The sequence below is a fragment of the Pelophylax lessonae genome (genome assembly GCF_965119305.1).
Source record: "Pelophylax lessonae genome assembly, chromosome: 2".
Taxonomy (NCBI): Eukaryota; Metazoa; Chordata; class Amphibia; order Anura; family Ranidae; genus Pelophylax; species Pelophylax lessonae.
This window is the reverse complement of record NC_138769.1, coordinates 267758569-267776620: the sequence shown is the minus strand read 5'-3', so window position 1 is coordinate 267776620 and position 18052 is coordinate 267758569. Positions and strand designations below refer to the sequence as shown.

Genomic DNA, 18052 nt, shown 5'->3' with positions numbered 1-18052 from the left:
GGTTTAATGTTGAAAAATGTAAAGTAATGCACTTGGGGGCCAGAAACCAGAAAGCAAGCTACTCACTAGGGGGGGAACCTCTGGGTGAGTCTAGGATGGAAAAAGACTTGGGGGTACTGGTAGACAACAGGCTTGGCAGTGGCATGCAATGCCAAGCCGCTGCAAGCAAAGCCAACAGAATACTGGGATGTATAAAAAAGGGGATTCACTCCAGAAATAAAGAGATTATTCTCCCGCTCTACAAAACTCTGGTCCGGCCACATCTGGAGTATGCTGTCCAGTTCTGGGCACCGGTCCTCAGGAAGGATGTGCTGGAATTGGAAAGAGTCCAGAGAAGGGCAATAAAAATAATTAGGGGAATGGAGGACATCAGCTATGAGGAAAGACTACAGGCACTGAACCTATTCTCTCTGGAGAAGAGACGATTGAGGGGGGATATGATATCAATGTACAAATACTGTACTGGCGACCCTAGCATAAGGAACAAACTATTCAGAGAAAGGAGATACAATAAGACACGTGGCCACTCACTAAAACTAGAGGAAAGGCGGTTTAACCTTAAAATGCGTAAGGGGTTCTTCACTGTAAGAGCGGTAAGGATGTGGAATTCTCTTCCACAAGCAGTCGTATCAGCAGGGAGCATTGATAGTTTCAAAAAACTATTAGATGGGCACCTTAGAGACAACACAATACAGGGGTATACAATGTACGGTTAAAAGCAAAGACACACACACATCATAGGTTGAACTGGATGGACTGATGTCTTTTTTCAACCTCACTATGTAACTAAGTATACCTACTTAAATAGGGGTTGCCCAAAATATTACAACTGCCTCTGCACTGCTTTATTAAAAATAATTTTTCAAAAAAACAAAAAAAAAAACAATAAGAAAATTACATGAACATATTTAACTCAATGTGGCATGTAAGCAGCAAGCCATTTCTCCTCACCTCAGCTACCTGAGCAGCAGCATGGATTAAATGCCAGACATATCCATTTAACTCTTCCTTCCGACGCTCAGCTGCTGCTTCTCCTCGGGAACGACCAATCACAAAGCGGCTTGGGAAGCTGAAAGAGGAATAAATCACTACGTAGAACATTTTCATGCAAATCCTTTATATGTGTAACTGGCAGAAGTGTGCCTGTTCAGGACAGGCAAGGTTAGGGATAACATAAATAATTCATATCACATGTAGCTAACTTTCACTTAGTGTTTTTTCATATGTTATATTTTCACAAGTCAATTGTATCTAATTTAGCTGTCATCTGAGTATATAAGGGTTAGCTGTACATATGCTTTAAGAGATATGAATAATCGATTTGGTTTGTGAAACATGTTAACCATGCTGCCATTGTCCTCCTGTATCGTGGATATTTAATGTCATATGTGGATTTGAACAAAGAAAGCATCAAGATTTTCTGAAGATTGGAGTGCGGTCATCTCTTTGGCACATTTTGTTAAGTCATCCAGTTCACGGACTGGACCGGCACCTTACCTTCAGTTCACCGATCACATCACCTGGAGTGGCAGTTTTATTTTTTTTTTGTTTATTTCTTAATTACTCATTTGAGTCCATGTTTGGATACCTGCTGGATGAGCCAGCTTTATATTTTTATCTTTTGCTGTGCTTTATTTCAACTGGTCTGCCTTTGTATTAATCACAGTAGCTGCAGTTGCAGCCTTTTGGAATATGTCAGTTATTACCCATGATACTGATGGAAATTTAACTAGTCGAACTTTTAGAACCCTGGATAACAATCCTCTAAGGACAGATGCACAAAGAGCTTTTAAACTTAATAATGACAGTTCGGGTTCTTTAAAGCTGTTGTTTTGGAAACTGGAGAAATGTATGGTTAAAGCGGAGTTCCACCTAAAACAAAATAAAATACATAAAAATACCCCCGGGACAGTCAGGACTAGTACATTCCATGGATAGCCTCTGAACTGTCCCAGGTTGCACTTACCTTTTAGAAGAAATACTTACCTTGAAAATGTCTTGTCCAGCGCTGCCATCTCAGGTGTGGGCAGCTGAAGACATAGCGATCCTCTTCCGTCCTCTTTGGTCCCTATATGCACTGCACCGGCCCCGCTGTCACTTCCGGGGCTGCAGCGTCATCCCTGCACAGCTTCTGGGCATGCCCAGAAGCTGTTTAGCAAGGTATGACGCGCCTGCACCGGAACTGATGTCGGGGCCGGTGCAGGTGCATTGATTCCTGGGAGCGATGTTGTTCAGCTCCCAGGAATCATTGCAAGTCAGGAAGTGACGACGGGCCGTGGCCGCAGAGGGAGGAAGAGGAAGTAAGGCGAGTATATTTTCTTCTAAAACAAGGTAAGTAAAAAAAAAAAAAAAAATTACGATTATCCATTTGTTTTTCAGGTGACCTGGAGCAAGAAGATGGACCGAAGTAAAATTTTAGTGTGGAACTCCACTTTAAAGAGATAGACATACTGGGTAAAGATCACCCTAATGGAATATCTTACAGTGGAACGTATACCAAGGGGTTTTCGTATCAAAATGTTTCCCACATTTGAGCTATTTAATGAAGATATGAAAAAACAATGGACAGATAAACTTTCTTTCTGATGCTCATTCGATCTGATACGGCTGATTATCCATCTAACGTTTGCCAATGAACATCTAATTGATTCAAAGAAGGATTGGGAAAAAGTGCTGTGGTATGTGAGACCTAAATTAAGCTCTTTGGCATTAAATCGACTCACCATGTTTGGAGGAAGAAAAGTGCTGACTATGACCCTAAGAACACCATCTCTACAGTCAAGCAAGGAGGTGGAAACATTATGCTTTGGGGTTGTTTCTCTGCTAAAGGTATATGGCGACTTTCCTGCATTTAGGTAACCAATGGATGGGACCATGTATTGTAAAATCTTGGATGAGAACTTTCTTCCTTCAGCCAGAACAGGGAAGATGGGTCGTGGATGGGTCTTTCAGCATGACAATGACCCAAAACATAACTCCAAGGCAACAAAGAAGTAGCTCAAGAAGAAGCACATTATGGTTATGGAGTGGTCTAGCCAGTCTCCAGACCTTAATCCTATAGAAAAATGTATGGGGGGAGCTAAAAATTTAAGTTGCCAAGCGACAGCCAAGAAACCTTAACGATTTAGAGAAGATCTGTAAAAACGAGTGGATCAAAATCCCTCCAGAAATGTGTGCAAACCTGGTAACCAACTACAAGAAACGTCCTACCACTGTGCTTGCCAACAAGGGTTTCTCCACCAAGAACGAAGTCATACTTTGCTTGGTGATCAAATACTTATTTTATTCACTGAACTGCAACTCCTTATAACATTTGTATCATGTGTTTTTTTCTGGATTTATGGTTGATATTTATGATTGAAAATTATAGACCCTTAATTTCTTTGTAAGTGGGCAAACTTACAAAATCTGCAAGGGACCAAATAATTTCCCCCATTGTATGTATATATATATATATATATATATATATATATATACATACACACGTACACACACATATACAGTATCTCACAAAAGTGAGTACACCCCTCACATTTTTGTAAATATTTTATTATATCTTTTAATGTGACAACACTGAAGAAATTACACTTTACTACAATGTACAGTAGTGAGTGTACAGATTGTATAACAGTGTAAATTTGCTGCCCCCTCAAAACAACTCAACACACAGCTATTAATGTCTAAACCACCGGAAACAAAAGTGAGTACACCCCTAAGTAAAAATGTCAAAATTGGGCCCAAAGTGTGAATATTTTGTGTGGCCACCCTTATTTTCCAGCACTGCCTTAACCCTCTTGGGCATGGAGTTCACCAGAACTTCACAGATTGCCACTGGAGTCCTCTTCCACTACTCCATGATGACATCACGGAGTTGGTGGATGCTAGAGACCTTGCGCTCCTCCATCCTTGCCTTTAAAGATGCCCCACGGATGCTCAATAGGGTTTAGGGTCTGGAGACATGCTTGACTAGTCCATTACCTTTACCCTCAGCTTCTTTAGCAAGGCAGTGGTCATCTTGGAGGTATGCTTGGGGTCATTATCATGTTGGAATACTGACCTGCGGCCCGCTCTCTGAAGGGAGGGGATCATGCTCAGCTTCAGCATGTCACAGTACATGTTGGCATTCATGGTTTCCTCAATGAACTGTAGCTCCCCAGTGCCGGCAGCACTCATACAGCCCAAGACCATTACATTCCTGCCGGCAGCATTCATACAGCCCCAGACCATGACACTCCCACCACCATGCTTGAATGTAAGCAAGACACACTTGTCTTTGTACTCCTCCCCAGGTTGCCACCACACACGCTTGACACCATCTGAACCAAATAAGTTTATCTTGGTCTCATCAGACCACATGACATAGTTCCAGTAATCCATGTCCTTAGTCTCCTTGTCTTCAGCAAACTCTTTGCAGGCTTTCTTGTGCATCATTTTTAGAAGAGCCATCCTTCTGGGACAACAGCCATGCAGACCAATTTGATGCAGTGTGCGGTGTATGGTCTGAGCACTGACAGGCAGACCCCTCTGTCCCTTCAACCTCTGCAACAAGGCTAGCAGCACTCATACGTCTATTTCCCAAAGACAACCTCCTTATATGACGCTGAGCACGTACACTCAAGTCAAACATGGTGGAGGCCTGTTCTGAATGGAACCTGGCCTGTTAAACCTCTGTATGGTCCTGGTCACTATGCTGCAGCTCAGTTTCAGAGTCTTGGCAATCTTCTTATACCTAGGCCATCTTTAGGTAGAGCAATAATTATTTTTTTCAGATCCTCAGATATATATATATATATATATATATATATATATATGTATTGTTTTTTTCCCCTGCAAATTTTTATTTTTGCAAAAAACAAAACAAAAAAACACAATAAACTATAAGATATTTTATTAAATTTTTTTTAAAATGAATTATGTATTTCTTGCCAAAAATATGTATCAAAGTACAAAATATATATGTATATAATTATTCATGTGCATGAGTATATATACAGTGCATCCAGAAAGTATTAACAGCGCTTCACATTTTACACATTTTGTTATGTTATAGCCTTATTCCAAAATGGAATAAAATCATTATTTTCCTCAAAATTCTACAAAGAATACCCCATAATGACAACATGAAAGAAGATTGTTTGAAATATTTGCAAATTTACTAAAAACTAAAAAAATTACATGTATTTAAGTATTCACACCCTTTGCCTCAAGTGCATCCTGTTTCCACTGATCATTCTTGAGATGTTTATACAACTTAGGAGTCCACCTGTGGCAAATTCAGTTGATTGGACATGATTTTGAAAGGGACACACCTCTCTATATAAGGTCCCACAGTTAGCAGTACATGTCAGAGCAAAAACCAAGCCATTTAGTCCAAGGAACTGTCTGTAGACCTGAGACAGGGTTGTATTAAGGCAGTGTTTCTTAACTCCGGTCCTCAGGGCACACTAACAGGCCAGATTGTAAGTATTACATTGGGGAGATGCAGACTAGAATACTGCAATCACTGAGCAGAAAATGATATCACCTGTGATGTACTTCAGTTTTCTTGCAAACATGGCCTGTTAATGTGCCCTGAGGACCGGAATTGAGAAACACTGTATTAAGGCACAGATCTGGGGAAGGGTACAGAAAAATGTCTGCAGCATTGAAGGTCCCAATAAGCACAGTGGCCTCCATCATCCGTAAATAGAAGTACAACCCAATTCCAAAAAATTTGGGACACTGTACAAATTGTGAGTAAAAAAGGAATGAACTAATTTACAAATCTCAAACTTATATTTTATTCACAATATAATAAAGATAACATATCAAATGTTGAAAGTGAGACATTTTGAAATGTTATCCGGACTAAAGAGGACAAGGACAACCCAAGTTGTTATCAGTATGGGGTTGCATGAGTGCGTGTGGCATGGGCAGCTTACACATCTGGAAAGGCACCATCAATGCTGAAAGGTATATCCAAGTTCTAGAACAACATTTGCTCCCATCAAGACATTGTCTCTTTCAGGGAAAACCTTGCATTTTCCAACATGACAATGCCAGACCACATACTGCATCAATTACAACATCATGGCTGCGTAGAGGAAGGATCCGGGAACTGAAATGACCAGCCTGCAGTCCAGATCTTTCACACATAGAAAACATTTGGTGCATCATAAAGAGGAAGATGCGACAAAGAAGACCTAAGACAGTTGAGCAACTAGAAGCCTGTATTAGACAAGAATGGGACAACATTCCTATTCCTAAACTTGAGCAACTTGTCTCCTCAGTCCCCAGACGTTTGCAGACTGTTGTAAAAAGAAGAGGGGATGCCACACAGTGGTAAACATGGCCTTGTCCCAACATTTTTGAGATGTGTTGATGCCATGAAATTTAAAATCAACTTATTTTTCCCTTAAAATGATATATGTTCTTAGTTTAAACATTTGATATGTAATCTATGTTGAATTCTGAATAAAATATTGAAATTTGAAACTTCCACATCATTGCATTCTGTTTTTATTCACAATTTGTACAGTGTCCCAACTTTTTTGGAATCGGGCTTGTAGTTTGGAAGCACCAGGGCTCTTCCTAGAGTAAGCTCCTTGGCCAAACTAAGCGATCGGGGGAGAAGGGCCTTAGTCAGGGAGGTGACCAAGAACCCGATGGTCACTCTGTCAGAGCTCCAGCATTTCTCTGTGGAGAGAGGAGAACCTTCCAGAAGAAAAACCATCTCTGCAGCACTCCACCAATCAGGCATCTATGGTAGAGTGGCCAGAGGGAAGCCACTCCTCAGTAAAGGGCATATGACAGCCTGCCTGGAATTTGCCAAAAGGCACCTGAAGGACTCTCAGACCATGAGAAACAAAATTCTCTGGTCTAATGAAACAAAGATTGAACTCTTTGGCCTGAATGACAAGTGTCATGTCTGGAGGAAACCAGGCACCACTCATCACCTAGCCAATGCCATCCATTTTTCATTGGCAGGAACTGGGAGAATAATCAAGATCGATGGAAAGATGAATGCAGCAATGTACAGACATGCTTGATGAAAACGTACTTCAGAGTGTTCTGGACCTTAGACTGGGGCAAAGGTTCATCTTCCAACTGCACAACGACCCTTAACACACAGCCAAGATAACAAAAGAGTGGCTACGTGACAACTCTGTGACTTTCCTTGATTGACCCAGCCAGAGCCCAGACTTGAACCCGATTGAACATCTCTGAAGAGACCTTAAAATTGTGGTTCACTGACGCCTCATCAAACCTGATGGAGCTTGAGAGGTCCTACAAAGAAGAATGGGAGAAACTGCCCAAAAATAGGTGTGAAAACCTTGTAGTATCATATTCAAATAGATTTGAGACTGTAATTGGGGCCAAAGGTGCTTCAACAAAGTATTGAGCAAAGGCTGTGAATACTTATGTACATGTAAATTTTTTCCACTTTTATTTTTAATAAATTTGCAGAGATTTCATAAAAACTTCTTTCACGTTGTCATTATGGGGTATTGTTTGTAGAATTTTGAGGAAAATAATGAATTTAATTCATTTTGGAAAAAGGCTGTAACAAAAAAATGTGGAAAAAGTGAAGCGCTGTGAATACTGTCTGGATGCACTATAAATATATATATATACACCTGTAGGGTTCAAAATTGAGTTGGCCTGCCCTTTGCAGCTATAACAGCTTCAACTCTTCTGGAAAGGCTGTCCACAAGGTTTAGGAGTGTGTCTATGGGAAAGTTTGACCATTGTTCCAGAAGCGCCTTTGTGAGGTCAGGCACTGATATTGGACGAGTAGGCATGGCTCGCAGTCTCTGTTTTAATTAATCCCAAAGGTGTTCCGTGAGCTGCCACCTAGATAAAGGTAAGCCTGTGGATGTGGTGTATCTGGACTTTGCAAAGGCCTTTGACACAGTTCCCCACAAACGCTTACTGCACAAACTAAGGAAGGTAGGTATGGACTATGGGGTGAGTACCTGGATAGAGAACTGGCTCCAGGGGAGAGTACAGAGGGTGGTGATTAATGGGGAGTACTCGGATTGGGTGGGTGTGGAAAGTGGGGTCCCCCAAGGTTCTGTCCTGGGGCCAATCCTGTTTAATTCATTCATAAATGATCTAGAGGAGGGGATATCGTGTACAATCTCAGTATTTGCGGATGATACTAAACTAAGCATGCCAATATCTTCTATGCAGGATGTGGAAACCTTACAAGCGGATCTGAACAAAATAATGGGATGGGCAACTACATGAAAGATGAGGTTTAATGTTGAAAAATGTAAAGTAATGCACCTGGGCGTCAGAAACACGAAAGCAAGCTACTCACTGGAGGGGAAACCTCTGGGTGAGTCTAGGATGGAAAAGGACCTGGGGTTCTGGTAGACAACAGGCTTGGCAGTGGCATGCAATGTCAAGCCGCTGCAAGCAAAGCCAACAGAATACTGGCATGTATAAAAAAGGGTATTCACTCCAGAAATAAAGAGATTATTCTCCCTCTCTACAAGACTCTGGTCCGGCCACATCTGGAGTATGCTGTCCAGTTCTGGGCAACGGTCCTCAGGAAGGATGTGCTGGAACTGGAGAGAGTCCAGAGAAGGGCAACATAAATAATAAGGGGAATGGAGGGCATCGGCTATGAAGACTACAAGCACTGAACTTATTCTCTCTGGAGAAGAGACGATTGAGGGGGGATATGATATCAATGTACAAATACTGTACTGGCGAGCCTAGCATAAGGAACAAACTATTCAGAGAAAGGGAATACAATAAGACACGTGGCCACTCACTAAAACTTGAGGAAATACAGTTTAACCTAACAAATGAGCTTCTGGAAGAATGGTCAAACATTCCTATAGACACACTCATAAATCTTGTGAACAGCCTTCCTAGAAGAGTTGAAGCTGTTATAGCTGCAAAGGTGGGCCAACGCAATAATAAACCCTACGGACTAAGACTGGGATGCCGGGGGGGTGTGTTCAAGATGGCCACCGGAGTGGACGCTGAGTAAGAGAGCTCCGTGTGGATCGCCGCTGATTACCTGGTCCCTGCGCCTGCTGACCCTCTAGAGCGGCTCTCCCGACTCGTGCTGTGGTGGGGGAGGTAATGCGCCGCAGCTCCCGATCCTCTCATCACCGGAAGTCCGGTAAATCCTCCTCCTCTGCCGCCCACAAGGCCCTTCCCGCCAGAAGCTCCAACATGGCGTCCCAGACGGATGGTGCAGACCGGGCCCAGCGCGACTCTGACCATTTCACCGCCCTGATGCTGGCTATTAACACCTGCCAAGCCACCCTAACGGGTAAGATTGACTCTATCCAGTCCGACATCGGGCTCCTGCGGAGGGACATGGACAAGTTCCGCACCCGCATGATGGAGGTTGAGCGCAGGGTGGGGGAGGCGGAGGACACTGTTCATGAACATACTGGCATCCTCCACACCCTGAAAGTTAAGGTGAAGGCTCTGGAGTCCAGGGCAGAAGATGCTGAAAATAGGAATCGGCGGAATAATCTTCGTGTGGTCGGCCTCCCTGAGGGGGCTGAGGGTCCGGACCCTGCGTCTTTCACTGAGCGCCTGCTGCGCTCCCTCTTCCCTCAGGCACAGTTCTCCCCTTTTTTTGTGGTGGAGGGGGTGCACAGAATGCCTGCAGCCCGTGGCCCCCCGGGATCCCCGCCACGCACATTTATGTTTCGCCTCCTTAACTTTCGTGACAGGGATCTGGTCCTGCGGGAGGCTAGGAAGTTGGACTCCCTGCACTTTGAAGCGGCTAAGCAAATGATTTTCCCTGACTACTCTGTGGACACGCAAAGGCTCCGCCGCTCCTTTGACCATGTCAAGTTGGATCTCCGCAACAGGAAAATGAAGTACAGTATGCTTTTCCCTGCTCGGTTGCGAGTACAAGATGGGGAGTCGGTTCGGTTCTTTACCTCGCCAGATGAAGCCTCCCGCTGGATTGAAACCCTCCCTAGGACCTGAATCACCTCCTCTTGGTCGCCTGTTCTTTGCTCATTTGGAAGGCATGCTGTAGTCTGGTTGGGACCTGGGACCTTTTATTTATTTTTTCTTATCCCCGGACTGCAGTTATCTGCCCTGTTGGCCCTCCTATTGGGGTCTTCCGGCCTCTCCTTTGTCATCCTGACACACTGCCTTGGACCTGGTGTAACTGGATTCACTGTTCATCGTTGCCACTCTTTCTGACGTTGTCTGCAATCAAGCTTTGTGCCCCCGGACCCTTCCGGGTGAATTGCTATCCTGCAGGGACCGTGTCTCCGTGATTTTTCCACTCTGCATGGCGATCCACGTTGGGGCCTGGACTCTGGAACTTGGCCTCACATCACCCTTCGGGGTGCCACTGTTCATTCCCCCGTATGGCAGTTGCAATCCTGGTTTGGGGTTCTGAAACGCGCCCAGGTTTGGGGGGTTGCGTGGGGTGGGGGGGGGGAGGGGTTTGTTTTACCTGTTTTTTCTGTTGGGGTTTAATGTGACATGCTCTTTTTTGTGGGTTTCTCTTATACAACGATGGTCTCCTGGGTGGCTCCTGTTGCCTTGGAGCTACCCCCTTTTACTGTTCCTGTCCTCTGGTGCTGTGTTCCTTACCCTTCCCTCTTTCCTGACTGATCCTGGGGTTTGGGTGGAGATCCGGGCCCCCTTGTGTTGTCCTCCCCTGCTGTTATGGCTCCCCTAGTCATTGTGTCCTGGAATGTCCGGGGCCTTAACTCCAAATTTAAACGCTCTATGTTTGACTACCTGAAGAAATACCGCCCACATATCTGCATCCTACAGGAAACCCACCTGATGGGAAGCAAACTCCTTGCACTTAAGAAACCGTGGGTGGGCTCCCATTACCACTCCACCTACTCTTCCTACTCAAGAGGTGTCAGTGTCCTCATCCACAAATCCCTACAGTTTGTCCTGCTGGATCTCCACCTTGACCCCAGGGCTTGAAATGGTTATAGCGGGGATCTACAATCGCCCCCTGGCCGCTATGTCTCTTCTCCATACGCTGACCCTGATCCTTGCCCAATACCCTTCTGCCCTTGTGCTGCTGGCAGGTGACTTTAACATGCCTCTGATCCCTTCGGTGGACAAAATGGGGAGCGACCCGGTGGGGGACTCCCCACTTTCCCGTTGGGCTGAAGTCTATGGCCTCTGGGACGTTTGGCGGTGGAAGCACCCCCACGAGCGGCAGATCACCTGCCACTCTGCCACCTATGCTACGCTCTCCCGTATAGACCTTATGTTGGTCAGCAATCCCCTCCTAGCGCTCACCCTCGAGGCCTCCGTCCCTCCCTAGGGGCATCTCGGACCATGCTCCTGAGGCTCGGCACGGACACGTCACCTGGGCTATGTCTTTGGCGGCTGTCTCAGATCTGGGTGACGGATGAGAGGGTGGCCCCGAGGGTGTTGTCTGAACTCCTGGACTTCTGGGTTCACAACAAGGGCACTGCTGACTCGGCCACGACCTGGGATGCCTTTAAGGCCTATGCTAGGGGCCAGTACCAACTGTCTATAGGGAAAGCTCGTAAAGAATCCTCCCTGGAGCTGGAGGACCTGGAGTCCAGAGCCAAGAGACAGGAAGCAGAGTATGTGGCCACTGGTAATAGAGAGATATATGGTTCCCTGACGACGACCTATAAGGAAATCACCCTCCTCCGCACTGCCTCCTGCAAAAAATTGGTGCTCTCCCAAACGCAGCGTAGAGGGTGAGCGGACGGGCAGACTGTTGGCATGTTTATCCAGGGAACGCTCGACCACTACCCACATAGCACGCATTAGGGGGGAAGACGGCTCTATCTGTTCAGACCCTAGTCAGATTAACGACCACTAGATTTTATGCCCGGCTCTACGCCTCAAGGGTGGACTATACTACTGCCGAGTTGGACTCCTTTCTCTCCCTCGTTGACTTCCCTGAGTTGTCTACTGACGCTGCAAAGTGCTTGGAGGCCCCCTTTACTCTGAAGGAGGTTCAGACGGTGATAGGCTCCCTGCAGACGTGCAAAACTCTTCTTCAAGGCCAATGAGGATGTTCTCCTGTCCCACTTCCATGGCCTGGTGAACGAGGTGGCTGACTTGGGAGCCCATCCCCAGTCCAGTGGCGGTGATTGTGGTGGTGCCTAAGCCCGGCAAAGATCCTGAATTGTGCGGGTCTTATAGGCCAATTTCCTTGCTTAATGTTAATGCCAAGATCTTTGCTAAACTCCTGGCTATTCGCCTGAATTCGGTGATTTTATCCCTTGTTCACGGAGATCAAACTGGCTTCATGCCGGGCAATGCACTGACATCAATCTCCGCTGCCTCTTTACTAATTTGACATATGTGGGAGACACTGCTTCTGCGGGACTTGTTGCTTCACTAGACGCAGAGAAGGCCTTCGACTCCGTGGAGTGGGGCTTTCTCTGGCGGGTGCTTCCTTGCTTCGGGGTGGGGAATACGTTTATTTCCTGGATCCAACTCCTTTACAACAATCCCAAGGCCCAGGTGCGGACGAATGCTATTCTTTCTGTCTCTTTTGGGCTGGGTAGAGGGACCCGACAGGGGTGCCCGCTCTCCCCCTCCCTATTTGCTTTGGCATTGGAACCCCTCGCTATTCTGATAAGAGCCCTCCCTTCTATTGCGGGGATCCCGGTGGGTCCTCTGCTGGAAAAAATCTCCCTCTACGCAGACGACACTCTACTTTACCTCCCTGACGCTGGGGACTCTCTCGCTGCGGCCCTTGAGATTATAGATAGGTTTGGTAGATTCTCGGGAGTCCGGATTAATTGGAATAAGTCCCTGCTTTTCTCGCTGTCGCCAACGCCGCCGCCCTCTGTGCCCTCCCTTCCATTGTCCTGGGTCCCAAAATTTAGATACCTGGGGATTGAGGTGCAAAGGGACCTCTCCTCCTTCCTGTCAGTTAACTTGTACTTCGCTGTCAGGCCTGGAAGACGCTCCCACTCTCCCCTGTAGGTAGAATTAATCTTATTAAGATGACCTTTCTTCCCAAGTTCCTCTACATCTTCCGGAATACCCCGGCCCCCATCCCCTTATCCTTTTTTTCGTAAATTGGACGCGGTCCTGTCCGCTTTTATTTGGTCTGGTTCTGTCCCGCGGATATCGAAACATACTCGTCAGTTGCCACTTTCGCAGGGAGGATTGGCGTTGCCCTCGTTTCGTCAGAACTACTGGGCGGCGGTCTTGGTGACAGTGCGATGGTGGTTTGCCCAAACTCGTTCCAACCCGGCGGTTAACCTCGAGGCGGCCATTCTGGACTCCTATGCGGCACTCAGTAACTTGGTGTTTAGAGGTCCTAAGGCGCACCCTAACGTGACTGTCCCAATGCGCACCACGGTTATGGTCTGGAGGCAGGTGTCGGAGGCGGCCTCGGGTACTGGGGATATCTCCCCCCATACTCCCCTTTGGGGGAACCCTCGCCTCCCTCATTTTTATTCCATCCCTGACCCAGCTCTTTGGGCCAGATATGGAATCAAGAAATTGGAGCATATTATGCCAGAGGTTACTCTGCGCTCGTTTGATGACCTTAAGTCTACCTTTGCACTGCCCCCGTCTATGTTTTTCCGCTTCCTTCAGCTTAGACATGCGTATTCGAGGCAATTTCCCACTCCGCCCCAGGTGACTCCACATACGGTGGAACGTTTCCTTATCTCCAAGAACGCGGATAGGCTGCTTTCCTCAATATACCTCAGGATCTCGACCTATGACCCAGTAGCTTTGACCCGACTCTTTGATGCCTGGCAGGAGGACATTCCTTCCTTGACGACAGATGACTGGGAGGGCCTGCGGAATTACATTCCACTGGTCATCTCAGCTAGAGACCGTTATACACAAATCCACTTCCTACATAGAGTATACTATACCCCGCAAAAGCTGGCCCGGATATATCCCACTAGGTCTGACCGTTGCCCCAAATGCCAGAAGGCTTTGGGCTCCTTTATACATGTGGTTTGGTCCTGCCCTTTGATCCAGGACTTCTGGAGGGTGGTTGCAGGGGAGCTGTCCGCCATAATGACCCTGGATGTCCCGCTTGACCCCAAGATTTTCCTCCTGGGTATTGTTGATGACCTCCCTGCAGAGAAACATACTAAACTTGTTTTTTTACGCTGCTTTTTATGCAAGGAAAACTCTACTTACCAAATGGAAGAAGGCTGATCCTCCTACTATGTCCCGATGGCGGAAGGTGGTGGATGCGGTCCTCCCCCTATATAAACTGACCTATATGTCCAGAAAATGCCCTGATAAGTTCGATAAGATCTGGGGACCCTGGCTGGGTCGCTAGACCTTTTCCCTGCTCCTTGCCGGTGGCGGGGGTTCGGCCCTCTAAATTTCATCCCTGTCTTTATTTGGCCCCTCTTTTCACCCCCCCCACTCTGCCCCCCTTTCCTTTCTTTTTACTTCCCTTTCCCCCTTCTCCCCGATTCCCTTGATCTATCTATTCGGTGAATTGTAAGTGCCACCCCTTCGCTGCCTCTTCCAAATGTTCTGTAACACTCAGTTTCTTTTCGTACATCACGGGACACAGAGTCATAATCATAACATATGGGTTATATAGGCCACCTATAGGTAAAGGACACTGGCAACCAATCAGAATTGATGACCCTCTATATAACCCCTCCCACACAGGAAGTACCTCAGTTTTTTGCCAGTGTCTAAAAGGTGAAGGTCCCTGTGGAGAGGTGCTCCACATGTTTGTTATGTTTCAAAGAAGAAGAAAGAAGAATATTATTATCATACCCCAATCAAAGATGATTGAATCTAAGGGGTTAGCTATCAGATCCATCCAAAACAGTCAATGGACTAAAAGGATGGTACCCGAGCCTCGGAAAGCAGATACAAGGTTTTGCCTGTAACGCTGTCCTTTTTAGGCGCTGGACCCTGGGATCCGGACCCTTGGAATACCAAACCTCAGAGGCGCTCTGTGAAGGGTGCTCTACAGGTCCAAGGCCGTGGCCCCTGTTATATAGGGGACCCAGTCCTTGAAAGTCTTTAAGACTATGCTCACCTTGATTAGTGAAGATTGGAATCTTGCTTAATGCAGTTTCCTGTGGCAGGACTGGTGAGTCCATTTTAAATATTTACACAGCAAACAAAAAACCTTCAAGGGTTAAAAATTGCAAAATTTTAAATATTTTATGCACCTTTATTAAGATTCCAGAGAATTGTGCCAAGTGTATTACTGCTTGTATTCACATTGTAGCAGATTATGCAAAGTATGTTTAAAGTTTGTTTAACCACTTTAAGACCGGAAGGATTTGCCCCCTTAATGACCAGGCCCTATTTTGCGATTCGGCACTGCGTTATTTTAACAGACAATTGCGCGGTAGTGCGACGCTGTACCCAAATAAAATTGACGTCTTTTTTCCCCACAAATAGAGCTTTCTTTTGGTTGTATTTGATCACCTGTTTGATTTTGATTTTTTGCGCTATAAACAAAAAAAGAGCAACAATTTTGAAAAAAAAAACAAAAAAAAAAACAATATTTTTCAAATTCTGCTATATAACATTCTCAAAAACAAAAAACTTAAAAAACAGAATTTTTGTAAAATATTACCGTAAAATTCCTCTCTCTAAATCCTCTGACAGTCGCCGCCCACTCATACAGTCTTCTACTGAGGAAGTCATGTCGCGAAAGCGTAAGACGCCACGCGTATAGAGGGAGGAGACCTGGACGGACGAGCAGCGACCCACCAGCACGGCTCCCGACAGCTACTGTTTTTGGCGTGTACGGTCCGCACAAGCCCATTGTGCCGATTCATGTGAGTGCAATTCTACTTTGAATGTGAATCAATTAAAGGATAATAGCAGTGTACACTTAGATGCCTCATTATCTTTATTCACATATCATATCCATGGGATGGTGAGAGATCGATTCAGGAAGTGGTCATATTGAGGATTCAATGCTGGTTTAATGCTTCAGTGAGATCGATTCAGGAAGTGGCATTCCTTATACTGGTCATATGCTGGTTTAATGCTTCAGAGAGGTGAGAGGCCATCTGGTGGCTAAACGGTAGTGGTGTCACTTGCACTTTTATATGAAACATCTATCAATCACTTTATTGAATTTTAATCCGCGGTTATATTTATATTTTAGTGGACTATTATGCACTTTACTTTAAATGCACCTTATGGACATTATTTATTGCACTTAAGAGGAATATATATTGCACTTTAAGCGAGTTTATTGATTTATATGATGCACATTGTCACTTTATTTGATTTTATATAGCGCTGTATACATATCTGTTTATAGTTCATTTCTCCCGTTAGTGAAGGAGGTTTTATATAGCTGCTGTATTTTCTTTATGTGTCCCAAATTATTGGGTCTTAACACTACACCACTTTATATTTAATTGCACTGATTTACTTTTTTGCACAATTTTCCCCAGGACCACCAACCTCGTTTCCGAGACCAACCTGCGAAGGAACCGTGACAACAACTGGATCGGGGGGAAGGCATAAATCAGGCGATACTAATTCCAAGGCACCACCAGCGCGACTGAGGCGGCTGCCAGAGGATCGCGTGTTCTTGCCACGAGCCTTCCCACCTTGTTGTTTAGAGGAGGCGCGCTATCGCGCACACAGCATCTGAAACACCTCCGGGTGTAGGGACCATTCCCCTTGGTCTGGGGTCTGGCGACTCCGATAGTCGGCCTGCCAGTGTTCCATACCCGGAAAGTGAACTGCCGAATGCGCCGAGACCCGTGTCCCGGCCCAAGGCAACATCTCGGCCACTTCCTTGGTGCCCGGGCACTTCTGGTGCCCCTTTGGTGATTGATGTACGCCACCGCAGTGGTGTTGTCCGCCTGCACCCGCACAGGGTGGCCCTGAAGACGATGCCACCAACGGAGCAAACAGAGTCTGATCGTTCTCAGTTCCAAGGCATGTATCGGTAGGGAGGATTCCTCCTCCAACCAAGTCCCCTGGGCAGACAATTTTCCCAGAACGCCACCCCAGCCCGACAGGCTGGCATCCGTGGTGAGCACCTTCCATAACAACGGCCGGAAGGAATTCCCTTCCGTCAGAGCCAGAGACTGGAGCCACCACAGAATGCCTGCTCTGACCTGGTGACTCCAAGATATTCTCCTGTCCAAGGACTGAGGATGCCCATCCCACCTGGCTAGGATCTCCGCTTGCAGAGATCGCGTGTGGAACTATGCAGACGGCATAGCCTCGAAGGTTGACACCATCAATCCTAGGGACCGCATGTAGGTCCTGGGTGATGAGGATTCGTTGTCCCTGAGGGACCTGACCTCGTTCAGCAGAGTCCGGAGTATGTCCTCCGGCCGGAAAAACTCTCGCAGGGGCGGAGTCCAGGACCATTCCCAGATAAGGGAGACGAACAGAAGGGAACAATGTCGACTTCTGAAAGTTGATGGCCCACCCGAACTCCTGTAGCGTCTGAACCGTGGTTGACAGATCGCGCAACAGAGGCGAACTGAAACTCGACCTTAACAGGAGATCGTCCAGACATCCAAGAATTGCGATCCCCTGCGCCCGCAACAGGGCCAGAACGGGAGCCAAAGCTTTGAAAAAAAACACCCTTGGAGCCGAGGCGAGACCGAAAGGCAACGGCACAAACTGGTATCGCGCCTCTGCGATAGCGAATCGGAGGCACCTCTGATGACCCTCGAATATAAGGATGTGTAGACACGCATCCTAGAGGTCGACTAAAAGCCAGGAATCTCCCAGGCTCAGAGAGGCCACCACCGATCCAAAGGGATTCCATACCGAAATGTTTGAACCCGCACAAGCGGTATAAAAACTTTAGGTCCAGAATCGGACGCACCTTGCCCTCCTTTTAGGGCACCGTGAACAGATTTGAGTAAAAACCCCCGAAAACCTGTTCCGATGTGACTGAATGAGTTCCTGACCCCATCTGTCCTAAATGGCGGACGGGGCTGCCGTGCCATAGTGGGCGGCTATAGACTTGCCCACCACCAGAGGCCTTGAAGGATTCGCCCTTGTCATGTGCCTTAAAGGCACGAAAAGGACCCCTGGTTAGGTTTAAAGGAAGGGCCCTGCTTACCGCGGAAAAAAACTCACCCTTGGACACATGGGGCAGCAGAGTGCTTGTACCTCCAGTGACCCC

The 18052-nt window shown here is 46.5% G+C and overlaps 1 protein-coding gene across 1 annotated transcript in view; it reads right to left on the bottom strand.

Moving 5' to 3' along the window:
• PIK3C2B (phosphatidylinositol-4-phosphate 3-kinase catalytic subunit type 2 beta) overlaps window positions 1-18052 on the bottom strand; it is an 858553-nt gene that overhangs the window by 64088 nt on the left and 776413 nt on the right. Inside the window, exon 29 of the mRNA XM_082244643.1 lies at window positions 952-1069. Within this exon, the coding sequence (XP_082100769.1) occupies window positions 952-1069 (118 nt within the window). The remainder of the gene's footprint in view (window positions 1-951; window positions 1070-18052) is intronic.